Source organism: Podarcis bocagei, assembly GCF_964188305.1.
Source record: "Podarcis bocagei genome assembly, chromosome: 3".
Lineage (NCBI taxonomy): Eukaryota > Metazoa > Chordata > Lepidosauria > Squamata > Lacertidae > Podarcis > Podarcis bocagei.
In genome coordinates, this window is record NC_138127.1 from 65,001,651 (window position 1) to 65,023,965 (window position 22,315).

A 22,315-nucleotide genomic window follows, 5' to 3' on the forward strand; every position below is an offset into this window, starting at 1 on the left:
CACGTGACCCAGAAGTGTCTCCGGACAGGGCTGGCCCCCAGCCTCTTAAGTGAGATGGGCGCACAACCCTAGAGTCGGGCACGACTGGCCCGTACGGGCAGGGGTACCTTTACCTTTATGCTTGCAATAGAAACTTCTGTCAGCTCTGTGAGTTTTCACTTCACCCACCTCTAGCCATTGTCAGAGCTCTTGTGATGTCACAGATGACAGATGATTTTAGTCGAAAGAGGTCCTATTAAAATCCATGGGACATATTGTAAGTAATGCAGTCTGATCATGGTATAAAATTATACTAAGCAGGAGAGATTTCAAGCATCTTTAATATAGCTTTGTGCCTGCCTGTTGGCTGCTGTATCACAAATGCCAATTCTATTCTGTATCCTGGGAAACCAATTAGTATTCACCCTTTCAACCAAAGCAGTGGCACTTTAAACAGCTTTTGAAAAAGCAAACTGGCCTGACCTATGTGAAATATAAAAATCAGAAAGTATAAGGCATGCAAAATATTATTTAATAATCCAATGTGAACACATTTGCTTAGGTGAGGAAAAACAGATGGAAATAGGATAGCAAGGTTTTACAAAGACTTAGGAGATACTGCTGACCTAAGAATCAACAATAAATCATAGAGAAACAAAGGTACTCCTACTTATTGCCAAAATTCACATGGCCCAAGTGTTTGGTGTGGGGGCACTATACTTGAGTCCAGAAGTCCTGGACTGCAAGCCCATCAATGGCAGTTGCTTTGGAAAAATGGAAGCAGATGGGGTATTTTTACCCAAGCATTTGAGGGGTGAGTCTCTCCTCAACTACTGACATTGTCACTGTTTGCTGTAATGCATTGTTTTAGATGCAATAATGAATTTTGATTTAGATGTGGACTGTGTTTTTGCATTGTCTTTATTTAGTAGTGGCATTAAAGTCTGATGATGATGATGATGATCAACTCTAGTTCTTCCATGGTGAAAATGTCACATGTGAAACTGCCTTATTCTGAGTCAAACCACTGGTTTATCTAGACCTGTGTGCGCACCAGCTCTTCAGGGCAACAGGCAGAGGTGTTTCACATGCAGCTGCTGGGTGACCTTGGGCCAGTCACACTTCTCTGAAGTCTCTCAGTTTCACTCACCTCACAGAGTGTTTGTTGTGGGGGAGGAAGGGAAAGGAGATTGTGAGCCGCTTTGAGACTCCTTAAGGGAAGTGAAAGGCGGGATATCAAGTCCAAACTCCTCCTCCTCCTCCTCCTCCTCTTCTTCTTCTTCTTCTTCTTCTTCTTCTTCTTCTTCTTCTTCTTCTTCTTCTTCTTCTTCAGTTCTGCTACCTGATTTTTATTTTTATTTTAAAGTTGGCTCACACCCAAGATCTTCTTGCTGCATAGCATGTACTCTACCACTGGGGCATAGCCCCCTTCATTTGTGGCATATAGCTGTTATAAAATGTTCTACATAGCACCTTTGGCCACATGGAGAGATAGTCACCTGTAGTCTCCAGTTATGTTGTCAAATACCTGCAGTTCTAATCAGGACAGCAGGGTAGTCTGGTACTACTTGACTCACCAGACAAAAGGCCACAGGTGTCAAGCTGGCCACACAGCGCTGCCATGCAAAGGTTTTAAACAAACCACCACTTGTTACATTGCTGTGCCCTTCCACCCAGAGACAGACACAAATGGAGGAATACACTCCTCAAACAATAAAATTGTATGGTTCTGATATACAATTTCTACTTTAAACTGCAGTGGGATAAAATCTGGATTTTCAGATAGTTTTCAAGTTTGTTTGTTTGTTGTTGCTCAAGATGCATATTACTGATACTGTAGTAGAAATAGTAATAGTAATAGTAACAACAACAACAACAACAACAACAACAACAACACAATTTGTTTACCACCCTTCATCTGAAGATCCCAGGGCAGTTCACAACAGAGAGCCACATTTTAGTCATTCCCCCCCCCAAAAAAAAAATTGTCCAGGATTTTAACTGATTTTATATCTACTGCTTTTTGTATTTTTACTGTTGCTACGATAATTGCTTTTGTTTTTGATGTTTTTCATCTGTTTTATATTTGTTTTGTGGTTCTCTTTTGTAGGCTATCTTGAAAATCTAGATAAAAGTATATTTTTAAAAAACCCCAGAAAAATACAAAATGAGAATGCAAAATACATAATAAAACAAAAACAATTTGATTTGATTTTGACTTGTTTCTAGGAGGTAATTTAATTATTGTTTGATTTTATACTAATGTTATATATCTGATGCTAGCCACCCTGAGCCCCTGAGGGTGGGATATAAATAAACGTTTTATTATTATTATTATTATTATTATTATTATTATTATTGACAACAAAGCAATTATGCCCTTACACAAAGACATTAAAAAAGCTATAGAATGTTAATCACTTGAATGACTGGTTGAAGAGATATTTTTGACTGGTGCCTAAAGATAGGTAATGAAGGTACTAGGCAAGCCTCCCTGGGAAGAGCATTTCACAAGTTAGAGTATAGTTGCTTCTAACAGTGAAAGTAACTCTGAATATTTACTTTCCCGTCTAGGAAGTGAAACTGCCACTGTGGCAAGAGAGACAGAACATACAGAAGATGTTCGACAGGTACAGGTAAGTTCTTGGTAGGAGAATAAACCTGTGGTTTGAACCCAATGACAACTTATATTTTATTTCTGAAGGAAAATAATGTTAATTTTACAAGTAGCTAAAGGAAAGTAAGTTTCTTATATTTATTATACTAGAAGAATACCTACTTGGTTGTCTGGTGATATTGGGTTGCTGTCTTGTGAGATTCCTGAAACTCATACCATTAAAAATTATGCAGAATTTTGAAAAATAAGATCATGCTATGAATTAATCTTAACTCTTGTCCAATTCACATATGTGCATCCTTCATAGATGAAAACTTTAGGTTATTGAGCCCTTGATGACTCTCAGCTGTATGTGTGAACTGACTCAGTTAGAAATAGGTACTGTATTTGAGGAGATGTGAAGTGATATGAAAATGGTGATGATCTGACACCCCAAGAAGTAGAATGTAAGACAGAAGTAGTACATTACTCCTCTGTGCATTCTTTTCAAGGAATCTCAGTGGTGCTCAGAAAGTGATGCTTTTCTTTCATATTCTGTATTGCCAGCAGCGCTGAGGAAAATATATAACATATCTCTAGGACTCTTTAGCACCAAAACAAAAAAAACCACAATGCCCATCCTAATCTGGTCATTCTTAAATGGATATATGTGGTCATCTTATTGCAGGCTTTGAAATTACCCCCTGGCCCAGCAACTCCACAGTTTTCAGTCGCTGCAACAATAGCCTCTGATGGTACCTACTGGCAATCTGAAACATTTGTTAGTGATATTGCATGACATCATCCATCCCAACCCCAAGCAGGGTACATTTTTTCTCTCACTAGACGTGAGCATCTTTCTCAAGCATGAAAGTGAGAAAGTGTTCTTTGTGCCATACACTTAGCTGCAAACTCTAAAAAGAGGCACCTGACTCTTCTTACTGCTCTTCCTTCAGGAACTGTTTTTGCTTAAGAGATTTCAGTAGGAGGTCATCTATGTGTGGGGCAGGTACAGAGCCAGAATAGTTTCACTGGAGACTCCCCGTGCCTGTCTAGCTCCATGGAGCAACTCCTAACCCAGGAAATATATAGACAGGTCACTAGCCTGCAGCCTCAGCCTTATACAGACATGCATACAATCTCAAAATGCACAGCTCACATCAGGCCCACACAGAGAGGGGTAAGCCGGGCACATTTGCTCCAGGCCTCAGAGGGCTAAACTGGTTGAGGAGGCCTACCAGACTTACACTGCCATGCCAAGACAGTGCCTCCCAGCTGACTAAATGGGCAAAATGCCTGTGCCTGTTCTTCTGCACTGCAAGCCTTCAATAGTAAAATTGGGACTAATGAGTACTAACGTGTAGTGTCAGATCAGAGTAGGCAGTGGTGTCGCGGTGGCATGTCTCATGGACAAGACTCCTGCCCTGGGTCTCATAAGCTCTGCATAGGCCTGGCTCACATGCATACTGTTGTAACACTTATCAGCCAGCTGAAAAAGCTTGTGAAAACAAATATGTCTTTATTTGTTTCTTGAAAGTACAAATAGTATGCATTCAAACTGTTACGTGTGGCTTGCTGCTGCGATCCACTTTCTGTTTGTGTGTGCTCCCTGTACACGCAGTGAGGTATTTTCTGTGTATGGTCAGAGAGACGTTCTGTCCTGTCCTTTTCAGTTCAATCTGCTGTAAGTTATAGGAGGAGTTTGAGAATAATAATAATAATAATAATAATAATAATAATAATAATAATTTATTTGTACCCCACCCATCTGACTGGGTTGCCCCAGCAACTCTGGGCAGCTTCCAACATATATAAGAACATTAAAAAGTATCTTGTTCCTACTGCTGTCCTATTATAGTACCAACATTGTACACTAACTTATTCAGGAGATGACATGTCTGCTACTTCATTGTGCATTTAGAATTACCTAACTAGATGTGATGCTAAATGGGGCACACGGAGATCAAATTGGGAGGGAGGGGAATTTATTTAGGACCGCAGCATGTAAGGAAGGCTTTTAAACCATTTTCTCTCCTGACGCAGGCCCAATGAAAATTTCCCTTAAGCTGTAAGGGGGAGGTAGGGGAGAGCTCCCATAAGCAGCAAAGAAAGCTTTCTTTACAGGTGTTGCATGCCACCCCAATCTCTGAGTGGTGTGAGATTCCAGGTGTTCCACGCACATTAACCAGGGTTTGTGTTTGCCTTTGGAAATGAGGCAAAGCAGAGACTGTGGTGTCTTTATGATATGGGTCATTTACAAATACAGTGGTACTTCCTGTTGTGGACTGGATCTGTTCCGGAGGTCCGGCCGGATCCCAAGGTTTTCACAACCAGAGGACCGCTTCTATGCATGGCAAAACACGGTAAAATACTTTCGGGTTTGCCATTTTCACAACCCGAAGTTTACGTTACCTGAGGGTAACGTAAGCCAAGGTGCTGTTGTATATACAACCTGAGCCTATGATGAAGGGGTTCACAGCATTGACACCCCAAGAGGGTCTTGTTTCTCCCATAGCTGCAGCCTTGGATGCAAACAGAAATCAACCATCTCTCCAGCTTTTCTGCCTTTAACAGCCTGCAACCTTTCCCCCCCTATGTTTCCCCACCATAGCAAACTATAAATGTTTCAAACTCTGCCTTTGTCTTCTAACTAACTCTGAGTTGAGGGAGGGGCCACTCCCATTTGCTGCCTGTCACAAAGCCCCCTCTCTTTGGCTTCCCTAATAGCTCATCATCTTCTGTCTGTTCTCCTAATGGTCAATCACCCCAGGCAATTTGCTTATCAGGAAACTGGCCTGGCTTATATTTTAACATTTGCAGAATCAAGGGGTTCAGTGTCTGGTACCCAGAAACTCATAACAGGGTGGTGGTGTCTGAAACGCTTAATATAGTGGTACCTTGGGTTAAGAACTTAGTTGGTTCTGGAGGTCTGTTCTTAACCTGAAACTGTTCTTAACCTAAGGTACCACTTTAGCTAATGGGGCTTCCCGCTGCCACCGCTCTGCCACTGCGCAATTTCTGTTCTCATCCTGAAGTAAAGTTCTTAACCCGAGGTACTATTTCTGAGTTAGCGGAGTCTGTAACCTGAAGCGTCGGCAACCTGAGGTACCACTGTACAGGGGAGTCTGGCACCCACAGACTCAGAACACAGCGCTAATAGCTGGGTGTGGTGGTTCATAATTACTGCCGGGGGGGGGGAGAGAAAGGGATCAGACCCCTCCATGTGTAGCTTGATCCTGATGAAAATCTGCCCCTCCCCTGCAGCAGTTCTTAATGATAAAAGAAGCAAATAAACAAATACAAGTTCAAGTGACACATTTAGCATCTTTTTTTTTGGGGGGGGGGCTTTAAACCAGCTTATAACCTCATTTGAAACTTCATCATTTGGATTTTTTGGGGGGTGGGGAACCAATTTACTCTGGAAGTTTCTCTGAATCCCATGACCGGAACACACTGTATTCACTTATTGGTTTAGATTTGTTTTATCCATAAGGGAAAGCATGCTATTTTCTGATCTTGGTTAGTCTCACAATAACCCTGTTAGGTTACAAATGTGGAATAGAGACTGAGACTGTGGCTTGGCTGATGAATGTGCTGACAGCAGCTTTGGACACTGAAAAAAGCTGGGGTAGAGGAAGTGCAAGTGAGTTGTATCTTCTTTTCTTTTGCTTTTATTGGATGTTTAAAACCAAGGGTGTACACTTTTCAACTTTCCAGGGCAGTTCTGGGCCAAAATTCTGAAAGGTGGGGGTGTACCCTTGAAAATTAGGTCAGATATTTCACTCAGAAAATTTCTACACAATAAGTACATGTGTTATATACATGAATGCAGTTTGAAAACCACCACTATAACTACAGTGGTGCCTCGCAAGACAAAATTAATTCATTCCGCGAGTTTTTTCGTCTAGCGAATTTTTCGTCTTGCGAAGCACGGTGTCGGAAAAGTTTTGGAAAAGCTTCAAAAATCACCAAAAACCTCAAAAAAGGCTACCACACCGCGTTCTTTGAGTTGCTCCTCGAAGTCAAGTCTCAACTGTATTAAGGGTGTTAAGAAAAAGGAAACAAACTTGCAAAAAACGCAAGACGTTTTCGTCTTGCGAAGCAAGCCCATAGGGAAATTCGTCTTGCGAAGCAGCTCAAAAACCGCAAAACCCTTTCGTCTAGCGAGCTTTTCGTCTTGCGAGGCATTCGTCTTGCGGGGCACCACTGTATTCATATCCATACCTCCAAGATGAGCGTGCAGAAAAGGCTGATTTAGGTTACTTCCACCAACTTTTAAAACCCTATTCTGTTCTCTTCTGCCTCACTGTGCTTCCCAAATTTTATGCTCTTCTCTGAAGCTGATGTGCTCTGGTCCATGGGGTCATGAAGAGTCGGACATGACTAAGCGATTAAACAACAACAACAACTGAAGCTGAGACAGTGCATCTTTCTCCTTAAAGGGAACAATGCATGAGCTCACCTTGGATAGTTGAAGAAAATGGCAGCATAAGAACTGCAGCTCACTTGTTCTTACCCTACCATGTTAATTTTGAATGTCTGAAGCTGATATGAGTCCTTAGTTCTTCTAGCATTTGCAGGTCAATTCACAAAAATACAGTGATCCTGCAGTATACAAATCATACTGTGTTTTCGTCATAGCTGTCTGGTATCATTTTGCATTATATTATTCTAGTTTTCGGCTTGCTTTTTAAAATGATTGCCCCATCCCAAACAGAGTAATCTTTATATATCAAGTTCTTGCTATATTCCAGTTTCAGAAACTGTCCCACCATGACCGAGTTCATAAATAACTTTTTGGTTACAGATATGAAATTCCTCCACAAGCCAAATACTTGTCATGAAGAAAAGAAGTTATGAATCTGCCATAAAGCTTCCAAATGTATATTGTTCCTCTCAGATTATAGGCCCTGTTGGAACCCATGGTACCTTCTTTGGATTTGGCAGTTTTTAGACACTGAAGACAGATTTATCCTGTATGATTTATTTATGTATTTTCCAGGAATATGAAAATAAAATATTGACTTTAGAAATCTCTAGTGAGCAAGACGTTTTGGAACATAATGTTAAAAAGCTTTCTGCTCCATCACAAGCCTTTAAGCAGGGCCTCTCTTATTTTATCTTTTTGTACAGCACCTAAGAATTGAAGGCACAATACAAAGATTTATATTTTGGCTGCAATACTGTGCACAGTTGAGTTCCCATTGTGTTTGATAGAATATATTTTGAAGTGTCATTGTGCAGAGCGCAAGCTTTTAAACTAGATTTTAAGAGCACTTCTAAAAATATTATTTTACTGTTTATCATGAAAACATAAATTATCTCTTTAATGCTGCAGTATGAGAAAAAAAATTCATCTTACATTTAACAATAATAATCTTAACAGACTATTCTTTCTTTCTAATATAATTAAAATTTGTACTAAAATTTGTACTATTGTACTCTCCAGAGGCAAATAGTAGCACTGGTGGGGTAGTTTTCAGGAGGAAACTGTCATGACAGCATTGAGACTGTGGTGGCTTTTTCTTCAAAATAAAAGTGGCCATTTTAAGCATGCTATTTTGAAAGTTTGGATTAATGCCATGTCTAGATTGGCCTTAAATTGTGCTAATTCACTTTGAAATAAATAACTGGAATGTAAGTTAATCAGTGGGTTTTAAATGTGACTAACAGAGACCTACATTGGCTCCCAGTATGTTTCCAGGCACAAGTCAAAGCGCTGGTGCTGACCTCTAAAGCCCTAAACGGCCTTGGTTCAGTATACTTGAAGGAGCATCTCCACACCCATCGCTCAGCCTGGACACTGAGGTCCAGTGACAAGGGCCTTCTGGTGGCTCCCTCACTGTGAGAAGTGAAGTTACAAGGAACTAGGCAGAGGGCCTTCTTGGTAGTGGCGTCCACCCCTTGGAATGCCCTCCCGTCAGATGTCAAAGAAATAAAGAACTATCTGACGTTTAGAAGACATCTGAAGGTAGCCCTGTTTAGGGAAGTTTTTAATGACTGATGTTTTAATGTATTTTTAATCTTTGGTTGGAAGTCGCCGAGAGTGGCTGGGGAAACCCAGCCAGATGGGCGGGGTATAAATAATAAATTATTGTTAGTATTATATTATTATTATTATTATAGGCTGCATATGGGGGAAAGGAAGCAGAGAAGGGGAAGGACTCTGGGACTGACAAAAAGTAGAAGCATTGGTCTGTGAGAGATTGCTGTTGATTGGGGCATTTCACATGGCAACATCATGCAGGAAGTATGACTTAACAGATATTTCGAGTGACCAAATAAACAAAAAACTTCACCCTGTTTTCCAAGATGATTTAAGGCTCCTTGTACAACCTTAATGTTTCCAGTGCTGTATCATTTATAATTAAGAATAATCACTCTAGATATTTAAGTGTTATATAATTTATAATTAACAAATGTATCTGTGAGAAGGGACGCGGGTGGCGCTGTGGGTAAAACCTCAGCGCCTAGGACTTGCCGATCGCATGGTCGGCGGTTCGAATCCCCGCGGCAGGGTGCGCTCCCGTCGTTCGGTCCCAGCGCCTGCCAACCTAGCAGTTCGAAAGCACCTCCGGGTGCAAGTAGATAAATAGGTACTGCTTTATAGCAGGAAGGTAAACGGCGTTTCCGTGTGCTGTGCTGGTGCTGGCTCGGCAGAGCAGCTTCATCACACTGGCCACGTGACCCGGAAGTGTCTGCGGACAGCGCTGGCTCCCAGCCTATAGAGTGAGATGAGCACACAACCCTAGAGTCTGGCAAGACTGGCCCGTACGGGCAGGGGTACCTTTACCTTTACCTTTACTATCTGTGAGAATCCCATATTGATTCCTAGCACAATTTTTTATTGCAATTGAATCAAATTGGCTAACTGAGCTGAACTACAGCTGTATCAAAAAACACCATCAATTTATGAGAATGCTTTAAAAGAGAATGATCTGTAGAGTCCTTGTTCAAACACTAGATGGCAGCTACAGATTTAGAAATGAGTTCCGCAAATTCAATCTACATTGTTTTTCCTCTGTAAAATTTGATATTTCTCAATGGGAATACGTATTTATCTGAGTCAGACATTTGTGGCTGCCTGGATTAGTGCAGTTCTGTCTCTGTTCAGTCATCATGATTGATAACTTGTCTTGAAACACTATTCCTGCAATTCCTGTAATATGGGGAAGGAATGGGCCAAGTTGTCCAGAGTACCTGTCCAGTGTACAAGTGCACAAGTGCACACAAATTTGTTTATTTAAATTTATTTAAAACGTTTATACCTTGCCTTTCCTCAGCAATAACAATTTAAAAAACAGTTTGACAATAACAAAATAAAGCAGCCATAAAACACTAAAATGGAGGAAAGGGATAAAAAAAACTATCAAAAATAATTTCAGCATAATTTATGATCCAAAAGCCTTCCTAAAAAGGATGCTTTTTAAACAGCATGCAGAAGGACATTACAGGAGACAAATCCAGGCTGTAGCCATTGCAGAGGCTCTTTCCTTGGTCCCAGCTAGGTGTATGAGACACATAGGATGGTGCAATCATTTAAGTAGTGAGGGATGTGGGTGGTGCTCTGGTCTAAACCACTAAGCCTCTTGGGCTTCCTGATTGGAAGGTCAGCAGTTCAAATCCACGCAATGGGGTGAGCTCCCATTGCTCTGTCCCAGCTTCTGCCAGCCTAGCAGTCCAAAAGCACACCAGTGCAAGTAGATAAATAGGTACCACTGCAGTTGTAAGGTAAACGGCGTATCCATGTGCTCTGGCTTCCGTCAAAGTGTTCTATTGTGCCAGAAGTGGTTTGGCCATGCTGGCCACATGACCTGGAATGCTGTCTGTGGACAAACACTGGCTCTCTCGACCTGAAGCAAGATAAGTGCTGCACCCCATAGTCACCTTGGACTGGACTTAACCATCCAAGGGTCCTTTACCTTTACCTAAACATTTAAGTGGGCTGGAAGCTTCATACTGGAAAAGGTAGTCCTTCATATGTCTTGGTCCCAGACCATTTTTTTTAAATAGAAGGATGTCTGCACTGATACAAAAGAAACACAAGCCACTTGTTGTGTTTTACATGCAACACTCTGGATTACTGTGGGCATGTGAAGTCATGCTGTCATTTGCCAGCTGTTTAACTCATGTATGTTAAGCATTTATATGCTGCTGCTGCAAATTTCAGTATCAGTTACTTGTTGTTGTTTAACTTTTTGACATCAGGATACCACCACTAGAAATCGAACATTCATTTTCAGATAGTCTTGAAGAGTAGATCTCGAGAAAGAGAAGGACTTTACCCCTTTATTTTAATTACTCTAAAATGTTGGAATTAAGTTGACTTAAGGTGATTATTACAGAGCAGGCATCCCCAACCTGCGGCCCTCCAGATGTGTTGGCCTACAACTCCCATGATCCGTAGCTAACAGGACCAGTGGTCAGGGATGAAGGGAATTGTAGTCCAAAACTTCTGGAGGGCTGATGGTTGGGGATGCTTGTTACAGAGAAATGACTGGGCTGTTTGAAGGAATGGTGGATCTTACCAGGGATCGCTAAGGCAGTGTTTTCTTGCAATTCTTCCATGGTTACTCATATAGTACTTAAAATATAACTATACTGGTTAAAATCAGATAATAGATAGGCATTGTCAACTAAGGAAGGGCTTAGCTCAGCAGTGGAGCATGCAAAGGTTCAAAACACAGCATTGCCAGGAAAGGCTGAGAAAGACCTCTGTTGAATATCTTGGAAAGCAACTGCCAGCTAGTGTTGACAGTATTGAGCTAGATGGACCAGTGTTATGACATAGGTTGCTATGTTCAGAATTGTCTGAAAATGAATGCACTTGTAGTGGTTGGATCTTGCTTTTACCAAGTATGTTGCTTTCCCAAACTTTTAAATGGCCCATTTCTTAAAACATAATTTTCACAGGCATCAGAATATTATAAGCAAATATAAGGTTGCTGTACATGAAGTCTGCTCTAAATTGCCCCCATTGCTTTTCACACAGCTACATGCATAGTCCTCTTTTGCATACTCCTAGGATTAAGTGTAAGACTGCTGATATATTTTACTGATAGTGTATTTCTTGGACAAAGGAAAGACACAACTACAGTTATCTCCTCCAACCAGTCTTGTTTATGCTTCTCATTTTCTTGCTTCTATTAGGATAAATTATCCACATACTGAAATTAGTATTGCAGGTTATTTGGGTATGAGAACTGGAGGATTTGATAACCAAGATGAAAGAGATGAAATCAACAGAAAAAGGGAAAGATTGTGGTTTTCTTTGTGAGAAAAATGCAAATAGAATTGGCCAATATTTGAGATTCTTAACAGAATAAAATTCAGGATATTGAAAGTTTCAGGAACATATTTGTTATATAGACGCAAGTACCAGCTACAAAATTTGGTTGTGCTGCCAATGTGGGAATATAAGTATTTATTTTATACATTAATCAATATCTTTAACTTCTTAGCTAAATAATACCTTCATACTGAGGCTATGAATAGGAAGAGGGTTTTCAGGAACGAAGAGCTGAGAAACAGACAGATACATCTGAGAGTTTATGCCAATATGAAAATTGAGGGCACCTGAAAATTGTAGTTTGTGTTTGTGTGGACCAATTTCCAGAGTAGAGTATGAAATACTTGGACAACTAAAATGAAGGTGATGAGAGCCAAAACTATTCTAACCTTTCCAAATGTTTCTAGCATCCGTTGAGCATCTGATTACAGCACAAAGGTGTACAATGGACGAAGAGTAGAGGGTCTGATTCCAAGAAAGCTGCAGGGTGGGGCACTGACATGCATCTGCGTGGAGCATCATGAGAGCTACACCCATATGAAGGGCTTGATTCATACCTGGAGGAAGGCAGTATGCAAGGAGGCTTCTAGGCTCTTTGCAGTCTTGATGGAATCTCAAAGCCAGGATGGATAATAATTTAATTATGAATTGAATTGGGAGGATTGCCGTCTCTATTTACTGTATTTATTTTATTTACTGAAGTAATGAAAAACCATTTTTATTTATATTTCGAAAAGGAGAGTACTTAAAACGTTCCGAGGAAATGATATAGCAGTTGGGTGGAGATCTTTTGTTTCAGTGCCAGACATATGGTACTTGTCTGTTTCCTGTGTAGGATAAACATAAATTTCTAATAAGGGTGGATTTGCATATGCATTGCACATGCCTAAGCTCCTAGGCATGATATTAGGTAAGTATGCCATGATGCATGTGGATTTGTATAGCTCACAGGTGTCTTCCCCACTGTTTTTCTAGAGAACAACAAGGTACCTGGGCAGATTACCTGGGCAAGTTCAATGCACGTGGAAAGATGCTTTGACTCTAGCAGCACAGATCATCTAGGATACCATGCATCAAGACATAAAGCAACTTGTGTTCTGCATTACAGACAAACAATCAAGAAATGAAATCAGTGCTTCCCCCTAATGGAGAGATTTAATAGATGATTGATTTTTCAGGCTGATTTCCCAGCCAACTTGGTATGCAGGAACCCACAATGGTTGACAACTGCCTGCCAAGGCAGATTTGAAACTAGTGATTCTGCATAATTGGACTTTTCTGTCTGTACACGGCATTTGTTATATCTAGGCAAGCCTTATTTGTTGCCCCAAGAAGCAGCTTTTAGCTTCTCTGCATTTGGCAATGCATAGTAATGAGATGGATTTTATTTAATTTTCTCAGAGCCAGTCTTTTCTATCAGTGCTTCTGTATTTTGCCCACCTTTGGTATCACTAAAAACAACCTGTGGTTGTGGGCTCTATCTCTATGGAAACGAAAAATGTGGTGTTTGTATTGTACCAGAGTAGACAGACATAATTATACATAATGTTAAGTATAGTCAATGTGATATACAGAATGGATTGGATCCAGAGATGTGCTGTGCAAGCAGAAAGCAATTTCCACTTGAGCAAGATTGTCCTGCCAAATTCCCCTGATTTCCTGCTCCCACTTCATTCCCCCTTTCCCGTTGCCATTCCAGGCCTTAGGGGAGCCAGGAGGGCTGTAGTGGTGGGCAAGCAGCCAGGAAGGCCAGTGAGGAGCAAAGTCTTTCGCTTGCTCTTCTTTAGATCCAATCCAAATAGTAATTCAACTACATCAAAATAGTTGCTTTCTCCACCACCACCACTCTGCCAGTCACTCCAGTATATCTTCATGGCAGAGATTTAACTTGAGCTGTGTTTAGGAATCTCTTATTTATACTGAGGCTTCACTCATCCTGGAAAACAGAGATTTATTTGAAGGCATTTCCTCCAGCAATATCTGGTTTAAACCTTGCTGTAAATGCCAGCATCCTTATTCTTATGTGTGTCTGGCTTTATAAAATCAAGGAGTGTGTGCACATAGCAGAGAACTTCAACTTTTTCACATGGGTGATAGATTTGTACTGTCTTAAGTGACAAGCTGAAAGGCCTGCTCCATCCCCAAAATCAAAACGACCAGCTTTTCAAAACAGAAGTAACTTAGTTTAACTGTTTGATTACATAAGTGGATATTGAATATTATTGCTGTTAAACTTTAAAAGTACTTTAAGGCTCCTAGAGACTTTGATATCTACAAAGGAGACCTGAGAGATCAATGTCTAATTTTAACCAGACAAAAGAAACTGTCTTCAATTAGAAATGCCATCTTTTATGTGCCTTATTATTTAATAATAATTTCTTTTATGTTGGAATTGGTTAGTATGGGTATTATAAAATTAAAGAATGTGGCCAATCCCGTGTTTTCCTCTTTGGCTGAACTCAGAGGGGGGAAATCCGTCTTTCCACAAATGAGATTTTTAGATAGTGTAAACTGAATTAATCTTTGTAAAGGACATTCTAGAAGTTATCTCAAGAGCAAGCCAATTTGTATGTAGAAGGTTATTGTCTTGTTTTTTCCCCCTTGAAGCAGACCTTTCATCTCCTTGGTGGATAGATAGGTTCTAAGAAAAATTAAAAGAGGCAAGATGTTCTCTCTGCAAAAATAAAATATTGGAAAAGATTTTTTGGGGAGGGAGGGCTAAAACAAAACTCTTGGAACCTGTAACCAAGCAAATAATTAGTTTGTGAAACAAATTCTACTAAAGCCCTTTCCAACTTTTTTTTTAAAACCTATTTAGCTCAGGTGTTTAGATTGCTCTGGCATTTTTCAGCCCCAGCCCTTTAAATATTCCTTTAATATTAATACCCATTTAATGGATAAGTTAATAGACTACTTCTAACTGTTTTGAGAGTTAGAGACCAGTAGGGAGCTAATACAGATGGTTGTATTAGTCCACTCTAATGGTTATATAAGGAGGCATCCACTTTTATTTGCAAGTTGAATAAAGTTGGAGCATAACATTACTTGGTCATGATTTGATTTCATACCCAATTTGTGGTCTTATGTACATGGAAATCCTGAAAATGAAACCTTCATGTCTTAAACTGTGCCTTTCAGGAACTGAAGGAGCATAAAAGGCAACATAGCTTTCTTCTTTTGGGGTCACAGTAGCAATATTACCATTTTCACATCGTCTGTGAGTTTCCATAGCAATGGATTGCCCATCCATTTGTGCCAGGTTTATCTTGTAAATAGTTTATTTTTTTATTTTTTTTATTGTATTTTTATTTATATACTTTTATTTAAAAACATTGTTTAAAATATATAGTCACAAAAGCAATGCAGCTTAAATCCCTCAAACCGGCTCATCTGTTCCAAACAGCCGTGTTTTAGTATACAAGCAATGAGATAAATAACCTTTTGAACTCCTGGCATATGCTTGTGTGTCACCTCTATAACTCTGTTCTTTCATTTTTCATTAAAACAACAACTCTCTCTCACTCTCTCTCTCTCTTTCTCTCTTTGCTTTACTTGAAGGCTAGGAAATAGTTGCTGGGTTTAAATATTCTCATACCTTTCCCTTCATAAACAATGGTATAAAGCTAAACTTTCAGATGAAAGATGAGTTTGAGCTTTTGCATGTAATTTGGAAAGCCCCTTCATTAATGTTGATTGTTTACCTTTTTTTTTTTTTACATTAATTTGAAGTGTCAGCCTATAAACATTGCAGTCTTTGGAAACAGCTTTGTTTGTGAAACAAATTCCTACAAGTTTGTGGTTTTATAATCATTTACTGCTTATGAATTCCAAAGGAGTAATCATATTAGTCCATAAGCAACAAGACACACTTGTAGTATTGGGCCCAACTCCTGTCAAGTTGGGAGTGAAGCAGAGGCAGAGATGAAGGAAGGGAAACAAGTCCAGTAAGGTCAGAGTCTCCCAGTTGCTCCGGCCAGCAAGCAGCCCCAACCTGGAAGCCTTTATAAGGGCCAGGGGAGAAGAGGCTTGAATTGCTAATCTGGCTGGTCCCCATGTAGTTCACTCCTTCAAACACAAACAGGTAGGTACACACAATCAGGAATCCTTGTGGACATAACACAGGAGGACCCAGGTGCAAGGCCCTCTGCATGGGAACATTCTCTGTTGGGTAGATGAATTGAGCAAGTACAGCAAGAAGGATATCCTAAGCAACCCATATGCAGTTGAAGTAGGATGAAGATCAGGCATTACTGGTTATTTTCCCACAGGTTTTGGTAGAAAATGCCCCAGTTCTCAATGAAGTTGGCTGTTGCGGATGGAAAGTCATCCACAATAAACCGCCTGATCTCTAATGTGCCTCTCATGTTTCTGGCTGTAGATGTCAAGGATTAGATGTGTCTTTTCTGAAGCTTTTATGATATATTATACATTGATCAGCATTAGTGCTGGCTGACATTCTGTCTTGTTTTATTTTTTTATGTCTTTCTAACAAAGTGAATACAAATGTCTGTTTTCCCCCTGAAACAAAAACACACACCCCCATGATTTTAATTGGAAACTTAATGAATGAGAAACTGGCACAAAAAGCTGTAATTGGAGAAATAAACTAAGTTATCCTTTAGTCTCTTTCCATCGTACTGTTTGGAGCCTTGGATAGTTGTTCTTTGGCTATTTTCAAACATCACAATTCAAAGTGGCTCCAGTGGTAAACACAGGCTTACTTTGGCATTCCTATAGCCCGTCATTTGCTCCAGGGTGAGTGATCTCAAGCAACTAATGCATGGATGTTAATCAATCAAAATAAGCTTTACTTTTATGGCAGAAGGAACACATGACTAGTCTCCAATACCATTGGGGATATAGATGTTGCATGTCTGTAATGCTTTTATCTGATCAGCTTGGTGAAATCCAGTCTCCACGAATGACCAGAAACAAATTCCAATTACCCGAATTGGGGCCACATTATGAGTGACTCTCCTTGGCTTCCATTCAGGAATCTAGTGAATCCATAGATTTAATTATACAAGCCTTAAAAAAATAATAATCTAGTTTCTACCTCTTGTTGCAAAGTTTAAAAGGTCCATGTGATGTTTGTGTCAAAGTTATGAAAAAGAGAAAGAATATTTGGAATGGTAGGCCTCAAAACATGCAAAACTACAGTTTCTTTTGTAATGCACCAAAAAGCATGTACCTGCGTCATACAGAGCTGATGAGCAGCTTTTAAAAATGAATGTGTGAAGTAGCCCTCAATGGTTAGATCTTTCCAGTGTTCTGACGTATTCACAGAGTTGTAATTAATTTTTATAGTTCCATCTTAAGTCTCTGTGAACATTCTTTCTCTCTGCTGGAAAATACCACATTTTCTTTTTTTATGTTGACTTTTCTTATCTTTTTCTTTTTTCCCCATTAGGAAGATGTTGCAATGAAATCGGAAGAGCGGGCAAGCGAAATTCAGCGACTTGAGCAGACCATACAGGACCTGAAAACAAAAATTGCAGAGTTAGAGAAACAGTTTCCAGCGGCAGAGGTGCTGATTTCTAGCAGTAGTAGTCAGTGGAATGAGAGCACGCAGCCAACGTCTGAAGGATTCTCTAATGCAGCTCTTCAAGAACATACGTTAGGTGCCCTTCCCAAAACTATAATTACAAAATCTGTGCAGACTTCACCAACAGATGATTGTTTAACACACACAATGCCTTCAGCCAACACACTGCCACAAGCACCTCTGCACCTCAAAGGGGATCAACATCAAGGGCCAACTCAGCCATTGCCAACACTTGAGCCACAACCCACCTTTTGCTCTGAAATATCTTTAGTCCTTTCTCCAAAACGGATTTCAGTACAGTTGGATGCTGACCAGGAGAAACTAACTACGTCACAACCTTCAGGACCTGATGCTCATTTGTCGTCACCTTTGTGTCAAGAGGAATTGGTACCATCAGCTTCCCACCCAGCTCTAAGCACTGAAAGTATTACTTGCAGTGAACATTCCCCTTCCTTATCCTCTCATCCCACAACTGGACTGTCTGCTTCCCTGCCTGGAGCAGGAGACTTATTTTTAACTTCATCCACGTCTAGTTCATGTGTACTGTCTTCATCGTCCCTACCTGCCTCAGGGTATTCCCTGTCTTTGCCCGGCGCAATGCCCCCTCCTGCCCCACCATTGCCTGTTGAAGGGATTCCTCCTCCACCACCTCTGCCTGGAATGGACATGCCTCCACCTGCTCCTCCTTTGTCTTTTGCAAGCATTCCTCCTCCGCCTCCATTGCCTGGAGCTGGAATGCCTACAGGCATCCCACCTCCACCACCTCTTCCTGGAAGGGAAATGTTACCTGCTCCCCCACCTTTGCCAGGCATTGGAGTGCCACCACCTCCACCTTTGCCAAGCATGACGGGACCTCCCCCTCCACCACCCCTACCAGGAATGGGAGTGCCACCACCTCCGCCTTTGCCAGGCATGGTGGCACCTCCCCCTCCACCACCCCTACCAGGGATGGGAGTGCCACCACCTCCGCCTTTACCAGGCATGGCGGGACCTCCCCCTCCACCTCCTCTACCAGGGATGGGAGTGCCACCACCTCCACCTTTGCCAGGCATGGTGGCACCTCCCCCTCCACCACCTCTACCAGGAATGGGAGTGCCACCACCTCCGCCTTTGCCAGGCATGACGGGACCTCCCCCTCCACCACCTCTACCAGGGATGGGAGTGCCACCACCTCCACCTTTGCCAGGCGTGGTGGCACCACCCCCTCCCCCTCCCCCACCTTTGCCTGGTGCAGGAGCTCCCCCTCCTCCACCACCACCGTTGCCTGGTATGGGTGCGCCACCTCCTCCACCTGCTGGCCTTCCACAGCTTCCTGGGTTTCTTCCCCCTCCCTTGCCAGCTGGTTTATTTGTAATGGGGATGAACCAGGACAAAGGTAGCAGGAAACATGCAATAGAACCTTCTCGACCAATGAAGCCTCTTTATTGGACAAGAATTCAGCTTCATAATAAAAGGTAACAAACACGCCAGAAATGTTTGGTTGGTAGCTTTTGCAATCAGATCATGTTATACTAAGAACTGAAAAATACCAGCATCCCAAAGTCACTGCCTGCCCCCCCCCCCCGCCCGGCATTATATACTGATAAACCATCTTTTATAATGCTTAATTTTTTGTGCTTGTTTTTGTGTGCTTTGAGAGAACATTAGGAACAAGTGTTTTGCTGTGTATTTTAACAGTAAAAGTTACCAGGTGGCATAGACCATATTTGGCTTGGTCGAACACTAATAATTCCCAGGACAGCAATGTGTATTATCTTCGGTTCTGAATCAGATGTAACTATAACATATATGTTTAATGCAAATTGCACTTTCTCATGGAGCTTTCTCACATGTGGCAAATTCCACTGTATGCCCTTGGTGCTATCATTTGGCACATTTACCTGTATCCACAACCTCATGGAGAAAATCTCTTCATATGTACATGGCCACACAGGATTATGACTTAAAAAATATATCAGCATGTTGGCAGGAAGTGGTCCAGTACAGGTATGAGAGTAATTCAGTTGCATGAGCAACCTGGACAAATTGTGGGAATACAAAATTGCAGTCACATGTATAAAGTAGCCCTGCAGTTCTTGTATTATGGCAGGGATGAGGGAACCTATGGCCCTCCAGATGATGAAGTACTATAACTCCCATCATTCCTGACCATGGACCATGTTTGTTGGTACTGATGGGAGTTCGAGTACACCAATTTCAGGAGGGTTAAAAGTTCCCCACCTCTGCAAAGTAGAGTATAATGCATGTACTTGGAGGCACACACTTTATTATGGTTCAGTCTGCATTGAAAACAGGTTCCAGGACTGAGTTCTATCAGGAAAATACAGGCACAAAGAGAAATATTTGGAGATATTGAAGAGTGGCTGTGGAAGAGGTTTTCTAGTCTGTAATGTGGATCAAAAAGGCTGTTGTTGCAGTGCATTGTCATCTCTGGTGCAGCTGTGGGGATGGAGTTCAGAAAGTTTCATGGAATTATTTTCATTTATTTTTCTTCTGAGCAACAGAAAACTAAACTGAGGTTCTTTGCGTGATTTTCTGCTTGTGTCCACTACTGTGTGCATCATACCGTTCCCCCACTTCTCTTACCTTATTATAATAATAATAATAGTCAAGTAGGGAAATAAGAGCTAGTTGATTCAGTATGTGTTGCTAACATCACTCTTATTAAGAGAAAAGAAACAATACAATCTGTCCTCACAGTGCAAATCCATTTCAAATATGAACCAAAGGCAGCATAAGCTGTGCACTGATTTATGAAGTCTGTGACAAAATTTTGAAGTCTTCACAATAGTTCTAGTTAACCAAAAATTGCCCTGTGTAAACATTATGCTAGGTTTTGTGAAAGTGTTTTCTTATCATTCTTCTCCTTGCTTGCCTTTTCAGCTTAATTAAACTTAATGTTAATCTGCAAATACTTATTTTCCAGATCCTCTCACCTTTCTTGACTATTGACATAGTGACTTTGATCAGAAACCTTCAGATAGAAATCTTAATATTCCTTAAATTATGGCCTGCATATCTCTATTTTTGTTACTCTATGAAACCAGTTCCCTACTAAAAAGTATGTGTTACAGAAAATTTGCAACTTACTTTAAGATGGAAAATAGGGGTCTTCAATATTTCAGTATTTCATCTTGAGAAGTCCAGGTTTAACAAGAAGAAAAAGAATGCTACTTTTAGCAGCTTAAATTATTTATTATCTATCGTTATTCTACCATTTTGTGATTCTTTAGTCTGACATTGTCCTACATAGGTCTTTTGCTTAACTTTAGAGATTCTAGTACTTCACTTGTGTGGGAGAAAATTGAAGAGCCTTCCATAGATTATCACGAATTTGAAGAACTGTTTTCTAAGACAGCTGTTAAAGAGAGGAAGAAACCCATTTCGGACACCATCACAAAGACAAAGAACAAACAAGTGAGTACCCTCTTTCAATCTTTCTTTGGTGAACAATCCTTTTGTAGGAAAACACTGGCCACCCCTGCCAGGAGGGAGGAGGCATGTTCAGTAGATCTGCCTGTAAGTAGCTCATGGTTGGTATATCTGCATGACACACTTTCCTGTGCTACATTTGCCCAGTCCCTTTCCTTCAGACATCTTTAAATATACTGCATGGAGAAGGTGTACACTGTATGAAGTGAAGGGAATAGGATAAAGGGGAGAGTAATTAATAAATTGTGTAGCCTGAACAGAGAAAATGCAAGTTAAATGTGGAGGCTGCTGGACACAAAAAAGACACGGCAAGGGCAGGATAGCCCAGTTGATTAGAGCATGGTGCTGATAACACCAAGGTTGCAGGTTTTATCCCTGTATGGAACAGCTGCCTATTCCTGCATTGCAGGGGGTTGGACTAGATGATCCTCATGGTCCCTTCCAACTCTGCAATTCTATGATTCTATCCTGAAGGGGGGGGGCGTGGAGAATTGGGGAGATTCCTCCCTTTTCGTGTGGAATCTAAACCTCAGTCATCAATGTTAGGCATCAGTGGAAATGATAAGCATTCATTATGACTTGCTGTTGTATAGAATAGTATGTGACAAATTTGGGAAGCTAGATAATTTTAGCCTTGCTAACTTTGTGACTGAAGGGTTGCTTTTAACGAAAACAAAGGGGACAAGTTATAGATGTATAAATAATGGCTATGCAGATTAAGCAGCATTGAAACTTATTGCATTCAGGCTTTGTTTAGTGCTAGAGAATATGTAAAGTGGATCCCACTAGAAATGTTTGTGCAAGGTAAGGTATCCCTGTCGGCCACCTTATTATTCTGGAGCCTTGGAGGGTGGATCCTGGGCCGGTCTGCATGCATGTCTGTACAGACCATCTAAATCCTAGAAAGACTACATGGCTTGTCTATAGTGTTGGGTTAGCACTTAAACTGGACCTTATCATTTGACTTTGTAATAATCATATCTGAAGCAAAATCCTGTTGTTATTGTTCTTTGCAAAACATGCGATAGTCTAGGTCAGGGGTGGCCAACTCCCAAGAGACAACTCACAGAATTAAAAACTGCCAGTGACCGCCTTTTGGGGGGTTCAGGTCAAAGTTGTTGAGCATTTTTTTAGGAAAGAAAGCACTGTTTTGGGGGGTTCAGGGCAAAGCTGTTGAGCTTCTTTTAGGGTGGAAGGGGAATAGACACTCACCAACAGTTTGCTGAGGAAACAAGCAGACTCACTCAGTTAAGTCTGTCTTCCGTTCTGCATATTGTGCAACAATGGAGGGCAGGGAGAGGGGGCAGGGCTAATTTACTAATGGAAAGGGACCTAGCAATCGACTGCGATCTACCAAAACCTCCCAGGGATCTTCTAGTAGATCGCAACTGACCTGTTGGACATCCCTGGTCTAGGTAAACTGCAACTGACAGGGCACTATAGTCAACTAATGCATGAAATGAACTCCCACTGA

General features: G+C 41.0%; 1 protein-coding gene across 1 annotated transcript in view; it reads left to right on the forward strand.

Annotated features, from left to right (window-relative positions):
- FMN2 (formin 2) overlaps window positions 1–22,315 on the forward strand; it is a 151,390-nt gene that overhangs the window by 32,404 nt on the left and 96,671 nt on the right. The window contains exons 4-6 of the mRNA XM_081188003.1: window positions 2,554–2,615; window positions 17,275–18,863; window positions 20,682–20,826. Coding sequence (XP_081044129.1) covers window positions 2,554–2,615; window positions 17,275–18,863; window positions 20,682–20,826 — 1,796 coding nt within the window. The remainder of the gene's footprint in view (window positions 1–2,553; window positions 2,616–17,274; window positions 18,864–20,681; window positions 20,827–22,315) is intronic.